This window comes from Hemibagrus wyckioides, linkage group LG16 (assembly GCF_019097595.1).
Source record: "Hemibagrus wyckioides isolate EC202008001 linkage group LG16, SWU_Hwy_1.0, whole genome shotgun sequence".
Taxonomy (NCBI): Eukaryota; Metazoa; Chordata; class Actinopteri; order Siluriformes; family Bagridae; genus Hemibagrus; species Hemibagrus wyckioides.
The window spans coordinates 10,225,555-10,242,997 of record NC_080725.1 but is presented as its reverse complement, the minus strand read 5'-3'; the positions used below and the strand labels follow the sequence as shown (position 1 = coordinate 10,242,997).

Below are 17,443 nucleotides of genomic sequence, written 5' to 3'. Positions count from 1 at the left end.
ACCTGGCACAAAAGGCCAAGGCTGTATGCTTTAAACTCTACTTCATCACTGTCAAAAACCAAAGGTAACCGAGACCAAATACACTCCCTGCATTTAACCCTGCAGCAGGGATAAATAGCGTGTTTAACCGCTTCCCGCTATGGAAATACCACTCTAGACATTTAAGAAGGAACCGTGGTCTTATGTAAGAGAGTCCACCACTTTGAACGATCACTGAAAATGCACTGAAAAAATAAGACAGAGAGGAGAAGGACTGGGGAAACTTGAGAATAGAATTTTCAGAAAGGAAAATAAGGCAGCCCCAAAACACTGAAGTGGATGGATATGTGGATTTGAACGCATACAGGACAACCAAGAAAAAAAGAGAGAAATGAATGGAGAAAGGATTAGCTCAGGACTTAAACAAGGGTGTGCGTTCAAATCCCAGCTCAGCCAAAATGCCACAAATGTCCTTAAGCAAGTCCCTTAATCGCTCACTTGTATCCTACCTGAAATGTAAGTTGCTCTTGTGGGATTAAACAAAGAAAAAAATCAAACAGGTTGAAGGCTAATTCACTGAGCATGTGCAGAAACTTAAGTCTGAACCTAGCTAGTGAGTAGTGGTGAGCTAAATGTGTGGGATCTACGGTGAGGGGGTAAAAGGGGTGGGTCAAGACAGGGTTCCATTGCTGGGCAAGGCTGCAGGTCTGGAGGCTCTGAACACACAGCCCAAGGTGTGGCCATGGAGGGAGTGAGTCAGGGATGAGGAAAAAACATGTCCAGGCCGGAGGGAAAAGGACAGCAGAGATGCTTTCATCACATGCTGGCCAAGGGATCCTCATGCAGGTAAAAGGGCCAAAACTCATGCAGTACAAGCACAGTTATACCATCATAGGGAAAGTGAGCTGGAAAATGACAAGTAAAATGCAAGAGCTCTCAATGTGGCTGATTAACAAGCTAACCTTCTGGCCTGCTGGCAGGCGTTGAATATAGCACAAGTGTTCCTCCAACGTTATGACTCAGTGGAAAACTCTAATCTAGCCCTCATTAAAGTATTCAGCAGCCTGATACCGCTCAAGCTAAAGTGTTATTACATGCTAAGCTGCCTAAGATTACCTAGATCCATCACAGCAAATCTGATCCAGTGACATTTTAGAGTAGGGTGACATGACTAAAGCGTCCAAAAATACACTATTTCTGAAGTTCAGAAAGGTCTTGTTACTTTTCCCAATCCAAAAAAGTGACTGTAGGAGCAGGATGTCTACACACCAAGCCAAACAGAGCTGACTGGTGGAAATGCACTGGAACTTACAGAAGACAGCAGAGCCTGGAGACGACCGGCTGCGCTCTGAGACAGCCTTAAGTGAGCTGCTGTCTACCCTTTTTCCTATTGAGTGGCAGGGAATAAAGTGGGGAGAGACAGAAAAAAAGACAGCACTGATAAAAAAAACGACCCTAGAGTACAGTCTAATGGGGGATGGAGATGGGGTTCAGACATTTGAACAAAAAAATGACAGAAGTCTAGTGCTGAGGTCACACGAGTCAAGCCACAGAAATGCTGGTCTACATAAAGAACCCCATTCTAACACGCTAAACACATGCATACTTGAATATCAGTATCCGGGTTTAAACCCAAAATGGGTGTGGCCTATGCAAGAAGCCCCTCAACCTCATGTACATCATTCAAGTTCATACCTGAAATATAGAAATTTCGATGGTTCTGTTTCCCAAAACAGATGCCACGCTTAGCCTAATTTATACCAGAATGACCCTGACCAGGCAGTTACTAAGAATGAACGAGTTAAAGCTGTAAATGTATTGCATACATATTAATAAAAAAATGTCTTTCTTTGTCCCGTGGGCTTCGTATCTGACGGTTAAAATACAATGAAACATGAAAGCATGATTTCTTTTTGTAGGATCCCAGTCCTGTCTTAATCAGAAGTCCTGGTGAACATTCCACATCATATTCATATCTAATGATTAGTCAGGACACATCTGTTCGTGATGAACGCACTTACGTCTGCAGATTAAAGAACATATATGCCTGCTCCTACGCTGCTTTCACGCACAGCCTCAATTAAAAGTATTACATTCAAGGTGACCGTGTGGTGTTCCTGACTGTCCCTCCCTGGAGAGCAAGACAGAGGTTTAGCATTCTCTATTAAAACTGGTTCAAAAGCCAATAGAGTATAGGCTTCTTTTCACACTTTGGTAGACAAAACATCCAAAACTGTAATGTTCTGTAATATAAAGGCTACTGACATTAAATAGGTTAATATAAGCACGTTTTAAATGGGGAATCTGTTCTACAGACAGTCCACTGAAGCTCTGTATGTCCTGCAGTGTGATCTAATTTCATGTAGTGTCATTTGTGCTTCCTATAATTAGGTCCATTAAAGAAGATTAGAAAGGAAAAGATGTAAGAGGAAATCAAATGTATCTAAGCAAAATGTTTTTTTTTTGTGAATTAGCTAGCTAACTTCTAATTTAAAGGTCCACTCCAATATTTTTACTGTTCTTACTATTACAAATATCATGAAAGTCATATGGAAATAATTTTTGATATAAAGTGAGTGAAGAAAAAAAGAACACAGTTTATATCCCGCCTGTCAGTCATGTTATAGACACACCCCCAACAGCCCTTCACTCCGCCCACTGCTAAACAGCAGAAAGTGGAGAAAGCTGCTGAAATGACAAAGTTTGGTGTTTGTGTGAGAAGATGAAGCCCTACCTTTAACATCCTCATCCTCGATTGTGGTGTTGCTGCTGTCTGAGGACTCCTACCGGACAGACACACATCACTGATTACCATCTGCTCATTCAGAAACAAACACACACACACACACAGCTCAAGGCACATGACAACCCATTTAGCACAAGTGATGCTGCTGTACAAATAAATGAGGACCATCATCATCACAAATGGCACTGGATACGGTCGACTCTGAGTGAACGCATGAGGTAACAGCTGGAATTCGGCGATGGACGTATTGCTTTATCAAGTGAAGACAGTTATGACAGTTATCCCAAATCTAAATAAGATCACGCTACATTTGAAAGCTTATTCTCTAGCTGGCCATCTGGCGAGGCTTTAAATAAACTCGCTGTTCTGAAACACTTTCCCCAGATGGCAGCAGAGAACACACAGCTGTTTATTTTCCTTTACACCACCCCACCTCAATGCACCTACCCTCTCTCTCTCTCACACACACACACACACACAAACCATGCACTTGTTAATAGCTCGCATTAATCTTTGACACTTTCGGAATAATGATGCTTTTGAGTATCCCCAACCCCAAGCATATCATTATCTGAAACTTCCTGTGTGTTGGTTATCTGCTTAATGCACATACAGCAATGGAGGCTGGACAAAACAGACACACACACACACGCACACTGGCTATCAGGCTGAGGCAGGCGAGCCCGAGCGCAGAAGAACAGAAACACTCCAAAAGTAAAAACTCATATGGTTGGAGTCCAGAGAGAATGACACAAAGTAAATACGCTGGTTATTTAGCTTCAGATACTGCAATGGATTTGAGAGCTAATAAAGAAATAGGTGGCGAGTTGAAACATTTGGCAAATCAAAGGCAAACAGATGGAAGGAGGACAGTTTTAATAAATAATAATAGAAAAAAAAACGTTAATGTGTTGTAAACCCTGCTTATTAACATGAGTTAGAAGAAAAAGTTTTACCAAAAAACCTAATCAGCCACAATGTATTTGCTGTCTGCTGCCTGCTTTGCACAGTGGCTTACAGAAATATTTACCCTCCTTTGACCTTTTACTCATTTTTTAGATTTACACCCTGGTTCATTTACTGATGTCATAAATCAACACAAAATAGCCTGTAAAATCAAAGTAGGCATAATAATAATAATAAAATTATTATTATTATTATTATTATTATTAATGTAGTTTGCAAAATTACTTACAAAAATATCTAAAGGGTTTTTTTTTGCAGTTGCATAAGTATTCCCTTCCAAATTGATGTGATCCCCTTAAATTAGCTCTGCAACTATATAATACCAATAAAGTCCATTTCAGATACTCTACATACAAATGTAGCTAGCAGTTTATCATAATGCCTTAATCATCACGACATTTGTACATAACAGACTTTATAAAACAGCATGGGAAGTATAAAAAAGGTTTATTAGAGGAAAGATTTCTCTAATGTACAAGGTTAACTTTAAGGCCGAAGCTTGCAAGGACTGAAGCTGAACAGCGGTAAGGAAAAAGGTGATTCTGATTATATGAAATTGTTTTTTTAAATGTATTTTTAGGGAGAATATATTTTTTTGATCAGCTTGTAGTCAAGACCGCCATTGTGAAGTCTAAGTCAAGACTTGATCAAGATTGTATAACATCAGAACATACTTTTGGCTTCAAAATGATCTTGGCCTCAGTTGTGCGTCAGTGATTACGTTATGTTTACCAGTAAAAAAAAAAAAATGAGACAAGCCCAAGCACAAATGGCACTAAATATAACAAAGAAAACATCTAGTGACCAGTTCAAGCCTGATAACCAAACTAGTTCACTGGGTTTGTGATAATTTAGACATGCCATGTACACAGGGACACACTAACTAAAGCAATATGTTAATTTTATTTGCCTAAATAAGCAGACACCAAATATATTATGGTAATTTTGTATGCATATTATTCATATTTCCAATGAAACAATGAATTTAAATAAATAAATAAATAAATAAATAAATAATGACTGCCTTGCACCTATAGTTTTAAATGATAACTTACAATATATTTATATCTGTTAATAAAACTTAAAAGAATAAACAACAGACAAAAGTAATGACAAAAATGATAATGCAATTGAGAAGATTTAAAAAAATAAAAAAATAAATACGGAGGGAAAGGGCGTGGGGAAGGATGTACCTTGATCCCATCCACTGGGTTATGGATAACAGTGGTCTGAGCCTCCTATAGAGAGAGAGTGAGAAGGAAAAGGCAAAGGATGGCAAGAGCAAGAGTGACAGAGAGAAAAAGGAATAGGAGAAAAAAAACAAAAAAACAAGTGTAGATGAGAAATGGAGAGAGCAAAAATAGTAGGTGTTAGCAGAGATTAACCAGTGAGGAAATGCAGAGTGGAATAGAAGAGCAATCAGAGTTAGTGTGAGAGAACTTAAAGTTAATGAGTGGAGGTTATAGACTGGACCTGATGCTCTGGTTTGTAATAGAAGCGAGATAATGCAGAAGAACTAAAGCTAGTCAGCTAAAAAAAATTCTATAAGCACATGCGTGAGTGGAAAATGACTAGATAGAATGTGCTGAACATGATGAACAGGGGCTCGGAAAACGTGTCCATAAATATCCGAATATCCATAAAGCCACCAAATCCCCAGAACAGAAATAAGCTGTTCATTTACTATATATATTTTATTCTAATGCACTGATTCTAGAAACTGAACGAGTTTGAGCTTCGCATTCTCATCTGTGAAAGACGCAAGCTGCCCATAATTTAGGGATTTGCGGTTCTATGGAGCGGTAAAAAGGCAAACCATTGTATTTTATAGCACAGCACTGCTGAAGTCACAGATGTTAGCATTTCTGTAATAAAAGTAACTTCACATGGAAAACATAGTGAACTTATAAAAACAATGTGTTATTCAACATGCGTTGTCTAAGCAGATGTTTATGTGTTGTTATTATTGTTTCTTACACTCAAAGGTTTTCCACCATGTTAAAGTCTTCAGGACTTAACTGTAACAAGCTGCATTTTTTTTTAACAATTACCCATGAACAAATAGTCTGGTGAGGGACTGGGTGTTTACAGCTGCAATAAAATAAGAGATAACTTATTTTGTGAACGTTTCAGAAGATTACATAGATTAAACATAAACAGATAAATGTATGACATCTTGTTCTTTAACAACTAAAAATGTAAAAGAGGAATAAAACATTTCAGGGCTTTGTTACAGATCGTTGATAATTTTCCTATTTGTGCACAACTAGCATGAGGATATTATTCCTGAAATTTAAAAAAAAAATCTAAACCTTTTCACTTACAAATCCAGATATCTACTGATTATTCAGCTTGCTCTGTTAGAAGATTTAGAGTTGCTATATTAAAAATCAAGTTCACATGCAGGACTTTATTAGGCACACCAACGCACAAGAACATCAATATTGAGATCCAATAAAAGATGCAGAACGTCACGAATACATAAACATATGAATTATACAATATAGAGATAAAGAAGATAAGGGGGTTAATATTTAAAAACCCAACACAAAAATGTTCCTTCATGCACCTAAACCACCCCCCCCTCAAAAAAACCCCCAAAAACCTGATGTTCAATATCATGTTCATATCAAAACATTCAAGAAACATTAGAAAATGGTCTGAGGATGAAAAGTAGATAGACATTTAGATATACTGTGCTGCTAGGGAAACAGAGAAATAAGGGCATGGACAGAACAAGGAGAGACCGGAGGGAAAGACATGGATGCAGGAAAATATACAAAAAAAAAGAACAGAGGGATTGTGAAAGGAAAAGAGAGAAATAAGGAGGTAAATACCAGAGCAGGAGAGGGGATGTTCCCTTTGGGACTGGTGACTATGCTGTTTTTCGTGCTGTTTGACTGCGGCTGTGCAGAAAACACAACAGTGTTATTAAAAAGGGGCTGATAAACACAGAGAGAGAGAGAGAGAGAGAGAGAGAGACAGAGAGAGAGAGAAAAACAGACTTGGGACTACCCCATGCTTACTATATAGAATATATATATCCTGGAAAACACAAGCTGATTATCACTTTGTAATAAAGCATATACAGCTCACACTAGGTACGCATCACCCCAGTGGAGACCGAGTAAAATTTTTTGGGTATTCATACATACAAAAATACTGAATACTACTTTAGCTATATACATAACATATAACTAAGCTCTTAGTTTTATGTTCCTGCTTTTAGGCGCTTTAACAGAGCATGTTTCAGCAGAGCAGTACAGGGGAGCTTGATCTGTGAACTGTAGATTGACTTCGAAAGCAAAATGTTAACACTGGAGAGTGAAGGGGAGAGGAGAGGGGAAATTGTTTGTGTGTGAATATATTTATATATATATATATATATATATATATATATCAGTGGTGACTGACTTGCATTTTAGTATATTTTATATATTTTTCCATGAATGTGTATTAAATTATTCCTGATAGTCTATTCACTGCTTCCAGTAGTGTATATTTATGATAAGAGTATTTATCCAATCATATTTCAGCCAGTGGCTGACATCATGTGTTGTCAGGGTGAAAGAAATCTGCCTTAAGGCCTTCAGAATCAATAGTGCAGGCGCCCGTAGCTTAAAATAAGTGGCAATGTAATTGTTACATTAACCAATCAGATTTCGAGTTAGCATCACTGGGGCCATCTAGCAGGCATAGGATTACGTCAGCAATTTCCCGTGCTTTGATTGGATAAATGGAGTAGTCAGAGGCAGCGAACCTCACAAACTAAATAAAATATATATATTTTAACTCACAATGGTTGACAGAGGAGAAGAAATCGATTTGGTGAAGGCCAGAGAAGGCCTAGGTGTGAAATGCATGGCCCGCCACTGGTATATATATATATATATATATATATATATATATATATATATATATATATATATATATATATATATATATATATACACATCAGTGCTCAGTGCTTGCAGAAACTTCTCACACCTCAAACATTACAGTTGCTTTGGATGTCTTTGTGTGTCCACAATTCACAACACCTATTTTTAACGTTCTCGCTGATAACTGCTCTGCAAGCTCCGCCCTCACACTCACTATCAAAGATACAGATACATTTTTTTTGGCATTTGTATTTAGAAAAACAGTGTAGTACCTGTAAGATCAATAACAGTATGAGTATCGATGCATCCCTACTGAGACAAAGGCTAGCTTTACATGAATTATTTTAGGACCCAATTCTACTATCATTTCTAATGTAACAATATCTAAATCATTGTTATATGATCATATAAAAGTTGTCACATGACTACATCAATTCTATCAATTTATATAAACATTGTTAAAGAGAATTATTTCCTTTTGGCCACATGAATATATAGAATATGCAGTAATCTGATAATCTGAAGTAATCTAATGAAATCTGTCCAGAAAGGGAGTACTCCACTATGTAGAGATGTTTGGGGTTATAGGACTATATGTTTTCTAACGTCTGAATTGAATTGAAAAATCTTTGTTTAAGCCACACAGACAGCTGGTTAAAGATAAAAGCACACAAGCAAAAAAGCAAAACATTCAACAGCTTGACGTCAAAAGAAACACACGGATCTGAAAACTGATACACACGTGAACACAGTGACAATTCTGGCACACACACACAAACACACATACTTCATAGCACCTCATTCATTGTATGAAGAAAATGTTTGTGTTTGTATATGTAGTTCCAGTATAATACACAAAATATAAAAAATAAATAAATAAATAAACAAACAATGGAACTTCTATATTGGCCTTTTGGGGCTGTTTAAAAAAACACACAAACACAAAAACAAGATTTGAAGAATAAGTTTTGAAAATAAAATCAGAATTTAAAAGAAAAAAGGTTAATATTTCAAGAATAAAATGATTATTTTTCAGAAAAAATGTTTTAGGAAATAAGCCATAACATTTCAGGAAAAAAGAAATACAAGAAAAACAAAAGTCGCAATGTAGAATGAGTAATGACATTATAGTTTAAGAAAAATGCCATAATTTATTACAAGACAAGGCTTAGGTTTATCATTTCAGTCCATATATTCTATCCCATAATTCTGGGACTGCGATTACGATCATTTTAATAATAGCTTTATGGTTTTACGGCACACAGATGTAACCATCGATAGCCTTAAAGACGAGCACTCAAATACATTACATCTTTATTCTCTTGTTTTTCTCCCTTTTAACCAGCTGCGTTAAAATGTTATTAACTGTAATGTTTTAAACTTTATTTTACATCATCAGCATTTCCTTTTTTACATAAGCCCCTTAACCATGGCAGTAAAAATGTACGTGTTGCTGTATGCTTGACAGATACTTCTCAAAAAAAGGTGTAAGAAATGCAGGTATGTGTGAAGAAAAAAAGAAACTGGTCCATATAAAGAACCCAGACGCGATATGAAGGATTAATCCTATTTTGAAGAGCTCATATGCAGCGAAGAAGACATTTTATTATTTCTCTCCAGGCTGTCATTATAGTTACAGGCATATGGTTATGACTCATGAAGAGAGCTGACCTTGTACTAAATGTCCACTTAGGCAAAGTCTCTTGCGGACGTATACAAATAAAACATAATGGTCATTTGGGACAGTTTCACTAACACTACATCAGTTTCATTTACTGTCATTAGAAATGAAACAGTCACTGTGTGAACGTTTATGAGGCTTTAGCTATGATAAAAAACAGCTAACAAACTTCTAGGCTGACCCTAGGCTTCTTTTTAAATCCAGATTCAGTCTTGATTTAGTAATAAGTTACTACCCTTTGGTGTATTCAACTTACCACCAAAAATCCCACAAACTAACGACAATCAAAATAATATCTAAATCCAACACTTACTAATGGTCCTGCAAAATTAATAACTAAAAATGTACAGGATTTGAAAACAGGACAGAAAACTGTAGAATAAAGAGCTAACAGGAATGATCTAAAAAAATGAAAAGGATTAAATAAGATCCTCACCATGTACTGAACGGTGGAGCTGGATTTCCTTTTCTGGTGTGATTGAGGGGGTAATGGCGTGGCAGGATGTACACGGAGTGGGGAGAGAACGAGACGAGTGTGAACATGAATAATGTGGATGGATTAATGCTCATGACTTGGACAATAAAAAGATGAAGAACACAAGGAGAAGCACTAGGTGACTAGAAAACTATATAAAAAAGGCAATATTTGGGATCAATGCAAGCAAAGCTGTACTGTTATTTTCCATCACTATGAATCCAAGCTTCGTTAAGTTAGTGCATGCACTTAGCGTAAGCTGTTGCTTTTCACATTAGCATATATCTTATTTCTGCCCCTGCCATCATCCACCTTAAAGTCTACACACCATAATCAACTCTTTTTCTAGAGGAAAACTCTGACTACTGTGCTACTATTTAGAAGCATTATTAAGTCACCACAAAGTTGTATTTACGAGCAGGACTTTCTCTGAGTTTCTCAGTTGGGGGTCAGTAACGGTAAATTTGCTGAACTGACTTGCAGCCTAGCCAGTTTTTTAGCTACTAGATTTGCGGCTAGTCTGACTTGACATTAGCAAAGCAATCAGGCTAACTTGGATAAATATAGCCAGATAAGGTTAGCAAATCTTCTCAGCATGTATTTCTTCCCCCAAAGTCTTCCAGAGAGGTAAATGTGAATCCTCCTTGTGTATGACTCTTTACTTTTTCCGGTATATAGAATCGGTTTATGGGCTGCACATGAAGTTCAACCCTGTAGCTTGGTGGTTGTTTATCCTGATTTTGATGCACAGGGATATCTATAGCACTAACTACTTTGTGTAGTATGAGAAAGCCGTCATGTTTTTCTTGTAAATGTAACTAATTAATCATTTCAGTAATATTCAAGTAAATTATAAGAAGCAAAAATAAAAAGTATATGAATGACTAATAAAATTACTAACTGGTTAAATATTGTAATAAAGTGCAATTACTTGACAATATCCTGACTACGAAATAATGTTTCATGTATGAGGTATGAAGGCAATCTACTCTTAACCTTTTCCATGTCTCAGGCAATGCAATTACAATGCAACATTTATATTAATATTAATTTCCAAACCCTTCATGAAAAAGGCAAAGCCATATAAGTAGGAATGCAGTAGCAATCCGAAGTAAAAGCAAGAAATCCCAAAATGTCAGAATGAAGAAGTGCGGTGAGCCGGTTACTAAGCAATGAGTGAGGCTCAGCGGAGGTGTCTATTTCCGTCTCTCAGCTCGCAGGGTTCAGACCACCAGCTATTCCTGGAGCAGGAGCTGCATTTCACGCCATGGTGGCCGCACCCTCTGCTGCCTATCGTTACACGGCGGTGCTCGCACTTCAAATCTCACAAGGTGATCGACGGCCTAAGCTGGAGCAAGAAGGCAGAATGATTACAGCATGCTAAAGGTAGAATGATGGGAGATGAGGGAGGTGAAGTGGACAAGGTACAGCTAAAGAAAGCAGGGAGCTCCTCTTTAAAAAAAACATCCCTAGGCCCTTAGAGATGTGTCTGAAATAAATATTTCCAAGTGAGGCTCCAGCATTTGCCATTTGATTTTTATGATGTAAATAAATCAAACAACTTAAACCGCAAATATATCCTGAATAAACAGGCATGAACAGAATTCAAAAGATACAAATATTGCTTTTCATTGCACAGCTACAAGACATTTGTCTCTCATTATTTCTCTTCATTTTCATGCTAATTTTACAGAGTATGATGAAAAACAGGCAACGATCATATGCTGGCAGAGGCTGCTGGAAACAGGGTTAATTATTTTAAGAGCTGCATGTGTAGGAGCTTGTCAGAAAAGGGTTTTCATTACATGTGGTTTCTCCAACACAGAGCAACATAACACACTCAGAGGAGAGATCTGCCCTCTTCCGCATTCCGGAGCTCACAGAACTGCGATTGGCTAGTGTCACTGTGATTGACAAGAGAAAGAGAGAAATCACGCCATCCCTCCAACCCGCCCACACACAGCTGTGTATCATCAGGATTCATACTGTAAACATTGCTTTTTTTTTTGCTTCATGCTCAGGACAAGATTGGGGTCTCTGCTAAATACTTTAAATCTGTATTTTTTTTTAAAAAATCACGATTTCCAGTCAACTAATGGTGCACAGAAACATAAAGTAATTTCTAGGAGTGTGTGTTTATTTGTCTGTTTGTTTAAATAGTGTTGTGTAGGATGAATCCAGTTTAAAGGAAAAATGTTCCCCCATTTTTTATATTTTAACCGGAAATGAAAGTCCACAGAGACACGAGAAGAAAACGCATATAAAATCCATACAGAAAATAAGCCATGATTTTGGATGCCACCTTTTTACTGGTCTGGACAAAGCCTTATATTGTTTTTGGATCTATCTGAACATTTTATACTGTAAACTAATATTGCCTGAATGATTTCGGAAAATGCAATGCCTTTAATGTGTTTATAATTGTATAACCAATGAAGAAGGGATGTATAAAGTATGAAACTGCCATCCTCTCGCTCTGCCTCTTGCCCCCCTGTTTAAAACGCCTGTGCTGATGATGGATGGAGAGTTAGAGAGTGCAAGCAGGAAAAGAAAAATGAGAATGCAGGGCGAGACAGCACGGTTGGTCTGTAGGCGGAACGCTCAGCTGAATGAGATACGACTACGATCAGGCAGCCAAAGGGGTGAGAGAGAGAGAGAGAGAGAGAGAAAGAGAGGAAGATAGAGAAAAGGGGAAGCAGGAAGAGAGAGAGAGAACTGTAGGTAGATGGAAGGTAGAGATGAAAAGATAGAAACGTAAAGACAGAGAGAGTGAGAAAGAGAGAGAGAAAGTGGTGAAGCAAAGCCGACGTGTGAAGCAGGGTATAAAAATCTGCAAAAATGTGAGATCTCTGTGGCATCCGAGTTCAGAACATCTATAGCTATTTGGAGCTGCTGCACATTACAGAAATAAGCCATGAGAGGGGGCAGGAGGGCCAAAAAAAATTAACAGCACAATTTCCCCCCCATGTGCATTTCATCATCAGCATGCTACTAGATTATGTAAGGTATGATTAATGCGCCCGAGTGAGGAATGCACGACTGGAGAGGATTATTTTACAGATTATTCGCCATCCAATCACTCATGGAGAGGAGCAAAGAGGTTCATTTCTAATTCTGTAGCATGGCTGATGTGGAAGCCTGAACCACTTGAAGGGGGATTAGGTGCCATCAGACCAAATGAAGCCTCGCACACTGCATCATACTGTCACATCTGCTCATATTTTTATTCTTAAAAAACACACTAGCCATTTTAAACCATTAGATTTACACTACCATTTAGATATACACTCTTGAAAATAATGTTCGTCTGGGTTGCCCTTAAGAATATTTCTGGCTTATGGCTTTGCCTATAGAATATTTTTGGTTAAATCCTTCCACATAATGGTAACATTTACAGAGGACATTCGTGTTGCACACAGAAGACCATATTTATTACTGTCTGATAAACTAGTAAAATGATTTCGTTCGTCACTGCTAGCTAGTTTTGCACACTGATTTTCTGGTAAATATTTCTATTAAAGAAATATTCTAAACAGAAAAATGTGACTGACACAGTGTGCTATTTAATAAAACTACATTTCCAAACTCCTTTTTAAGTTGTCTGAAATCTGATCATGTTTTTGAGTGTATGAATAGTTCCTAGTTATGTAGACAGAAGAGCTGTGCACTTTACTGACACTTTACTGAGACGTGAGTGAGAACTAAAATGAGGTCAAAAAACAAGGTCAACTTGAATCAAACGGTCTGAGACTTCATCGACCTGACAAGTGGCCCCCAACCTAGCCCGAGCATTCTCCCGTCTAATCAGACACAGACAGACACAAAGACGAGACAAAACAAAACAGAAAAAAAACATACAAAAACTGCAGACAAAAACATGACAAGCAAACTGACTCCAAACTATCCAAGCCACTTCTGTACAGTTTCTGTACACTTCTGTCTGTTGCGAAGGGAAGGGATACTAGACTAAAATATGCTTGGTGATAAAGATGCAGAGAAAGAGAAAAAGATGTGTATCGGCAGTAAGCAAATCGACCTTACCTTGACATCAGCCTTCTTGTTAAGCAGGCTCTTGGCTGCTGTAGATGGAGAGAGAGGGAGGGAAAACATGGGTATGCAGAACAGAGAGTCGTAGTCACCATAACCAGAGTCAGAGCATGTATGTAATGCTTTCACGGCCAAAATGCTGGGCAATGTCTCTCCTCAGAGAGGATTAACCGGCTTTTAAAATGCTATGTGGGGCAAGCGGAGCAAATCAAGGGCATACGTATGTAGAGAGATAGGGTTACAACATACCGAAAGGCGAAAAATCCCTATTACAGGTACGTTATGAGCAGAAAGGGAGCATTTCCCCCCTGAACCAGGGGCATGCACAATGCGGGACGTGCATCGTGCACATGCAGGAATGTGCACACACTCGATCATTCAGTCACTCACACAGACACACATACACATACACACACAGTGTGAATGCAGGGAGGACAATAGGAGGATAAAATAGGCACCATTTATACCTGGCATTAAAAATCTGTATCTGGATATATCAGGAATTGTATACTAATTGGAGACTGTGATGAGAACAGGATCAGATCAGTAGTCTGCCTCGTATTGTAACCGGATCTCTGGCAAGTGTAAAGATATAGCAGCCTAGACAGACAACAGTGTAGCAAAAAATGTCAGATAGACGTATCCTGATGTTCAATTTTTAAAGGGCCTTCTTCTGTAAGCTACCACATGTCATACTGGGCACTTCCAAACAGAAATACAGCTTAAAATGATTTCCAGACTTACAGCTCTCTTTTTTTTAATCACAGAAACACCAGCAATTAATTTTTTATTACTTTCTAGATCAAAATTAATCAAGGAACCTTTGAAGAAAAATGGTGAGTCTTATATGGGAGATTATAACTATGAGGTTCTGCCAAGGGAGAGTGGAAATTGGCTACCCTAAAATGGAGTGTGATTATGATGTGTTTTACTCCATGTTTAGTCACTCAGGCCTCGCAGAACATGAAAGCATGGTTATGCCCAGGCTACTGTTACAGGCTGAGTGACTACAAGAGAAAAGAGCTTTAGAAAGATCTCTGTAAAGTTTCGCTGGAGTTACTGGAACTTGGAAGAGCGCTCATATGAAAAAGGTGATGTGGATTTCTGCAGGGTAAAATACGTCTTTAAAGTGAAATGCGTGTCCAGTGATGACCATATTAAAGTCTGGACTTTCTGTTTGTTTTGACTGCTTGCTTTGATTCTACAAATCGTTTGATTTAACTAAAAGCAGATTCCTTGTCTCCATAGTCTAAGACTTCTTCAAACTGTTTGGTTTAGACCAATAAATCAACCTTTTCTGGGCTCTTTAGAGCACTGCTCATCTTTCAGCAGCTTAGAAACCAGATGTTGTGCCCCACTGTATATATGTGCTTTTTGGTAATGAATGACATATGATTACATTTATATTTATGGCATTTGGCAGATGCAAATTTTTTTATACAACTGAGCAATTGAGGGTTTGAGGGGCCCAACAGCAGGAGAGTCCAGAACTACTGGGACAGTTCCCTGCCAGACCACCAGAGTGGGTGCTGGCAGGCAATTCACCATAGCCTGCTTTTTGTTTGTGTAGTCCCCACGTGTTGTGCCACACCCTTCCTATTGTTCCAGTTTACCGCTGTCACCTGTTGCCCATTTACCCCAATGTTGTCCTATATATACCGGCGCTTTTGTATCTGTCTGCCAGTCATTGTTTTTTGTTTGTTGTTCAGTCTGACACTATTGTTTCCAGGTTCCCATGTTATCATTATGTTTTGTTACCCACGTTGTATTTGTCCAGTGTTCTGTTTTAGTTTTGCTTTTAATTTATCCTACTCGTGGGTCTGATAAACTGTGCGGATGATCACGACTACCACGCAGGTCGAGGTTCAATCCCCGCTTCAGAAAGTGTCTCCTGAATGTCTCAAGCAGCTTGGTGGACCGGGGTTCAAAGTCGCAACTTTCTGATCATTAACAACTTAACCACTGAGCTACCACAGTAGTGGTCTTGCTTTTCTTTTGGTTTATTTGCTGCCAACTAGCCTCAACAAGCTCTGTTTTTGAATAGGTCATTAACAATTATTACTATCACTATCACTATCATCCCCATGAAAAAGGCTAGACAAGAAAATCACCTCTTGTGGTCCTACACCTTTATCCTTTGAATTCAGCTATCTGAATGGCAGCTGGTTGATTTCCTGCACGTCTGCAGATTTGCATAGTGAGTGGGAGAAATGAGATCCGATCACAAAGCAGACCGAAATGCACCTAAAGTATGACTCGATTATCCAGATAATTAGATCCAGATACACGTTACACGTTAATGCATGGCATAGATGGTGCTGTACAGTGTGGTCTTACAAAATCTTCATAAAAAAACATATCCCTGCTAATCAAACAGAACAAAGACAAGCATGGATGCAATTATTAATTATAGTAGCTGAAAAAACGTTAAATGAAATGATCTTGATGAGCTGAGGATGATTTCTTCACTGGCATTGCAGTGGGGTAAAGAGAAAGCAACCTTTCCCTATGTATCTAAGCCTCGTTCTTATTGCAATAGAGCAGAGAGAGGACAAGAGTTAAAGAAAGAAGAACGAAGAGAGAGAGAGAGAGAGAGAGAGACTCCTTACCTTGGCACAGATTTTAGAGGCACAGAAGGCAAGACAGAAAGGAAGAGATTATAAGAGAATGGATTAAGAGTGAGAGATAATAAAAGGTTCGCTCGGAAGACCTTTGGTCGTTGAAAGAGGGCAGGGGGTTCAAATGCACGTGGACTAGGGAAAGAATTCTAAACAGTGTGAACTCACGGAAATACGAATCCAAATGATACTAAATCAACGATTACACTAAGCTACTTAAAGGAATACTTTAACCAAAAAAGGCTGAAACAGCTTTTTTGGTGGGTATTCCTTTAGGAAAGCACCAGAATCCTCTTCTAATCATGTCCTTTCAAGCTCAGATCCTCCTGTCATGCCTTAATGGTACCTGGAGGTAATAAATTTAGTATCTTGCCCGAATAAACCCACAAATATATACACAATGACAAAAATGCGTAACACAGAGAAGTCAACAAAAAGCTAAAGAGGAAAGAAAGGCAGTCAGAGCTGAGAATAAAAGAGAGAGAGAACAACTATTCCTTGGTGCTACAGCAAATTGAATTGAATAAAACAGACACACATGGCTTTACACAGGGCACGAGCAAAATACAAAACAGCAAGGATATGTTCAATCAAGTGCAATCTAAGGCTAATCAACAAAATTGAAGTTATTGTTTACTTCGGTCATTAAATAATGACTAGAACCTCAGAGTACAGATTATAATTTGAGTAGATTTACATGTTTAATAATATAAATGTAACTAATATCCAGCTTGGAGCATGTGGAAATGTATAATCTTATCCACACACATGGTCTCATTTATAAAAACTATGGTTACAGAACCTTCTACAAAGGGCATGCATAGATAGTTAACCTTTACAAAAAGGTAAAGGAAACTTAACCGAGTCTAAAGCACACAAGTGATCTTAAACCGTGTGGCATTATGTAGTACTACCCTGACATTGAACCCCCTCTCCTTAATGCAAAGATTAAAGTCTTCTCGGTCATGCAATATGATCTGAGCCACCTTCTTCTGCACCACAAACGCATGCATGCGGCCCCGTGCAGCATTCAGCAAACCAGGGACAGGA

At 38.2% G+C, this 17,443-nt stretch overlaps 1 protein-coding gene across 21 annotated transcripts in view; it reads right to left on the bottom strand.

Annotated features, from left to right (window-relative positions):
• Positions 1 to 17,443, bottom strand: part of LOC131366887 (calcium/calmodulin-dependent protein kinase type II subunit beta) — a 56,458-nt gene that overhangs the window by 5,104 nt on the left and 33,911 nt on the right. For 4 of the 21 annotated variants that reach the window (XM_058411847.1, XM_058411856.1, XM_058411846.1 and 1 more), the window contains 5 exons: positions 13,770 to 13,807; positions 6,529 to 6,597; positions 4,885 to 4,929; positions 2,714 to 2,762; positions 1,292 to 1,366 (listed from right to left, as the gene is read on the bottom strand). In XM_058411847.1, the coding sequence (XP_058267830.1) occupies positions 1,292 to 1,366; positions 2,714 to 2,762; positions 4,885 to 4,929; positions 6,529 to 6,597; positions 13,770 to 13,807 (276 nt within the window). The remainder of the gene's footprint in view (positions 1 to 1,291; positions 1,367 to 2,713; positions 2,763 to 4,884; positions 4,930 to 6,528; positions 6,598 to 13,769; positions 13,808 to 17,443) is intronic. The other 17 variants (XM_058411853.1, XM_058411864.1, XM_058411852.1 and 14 more) reach the window with 7 other exon arrangements.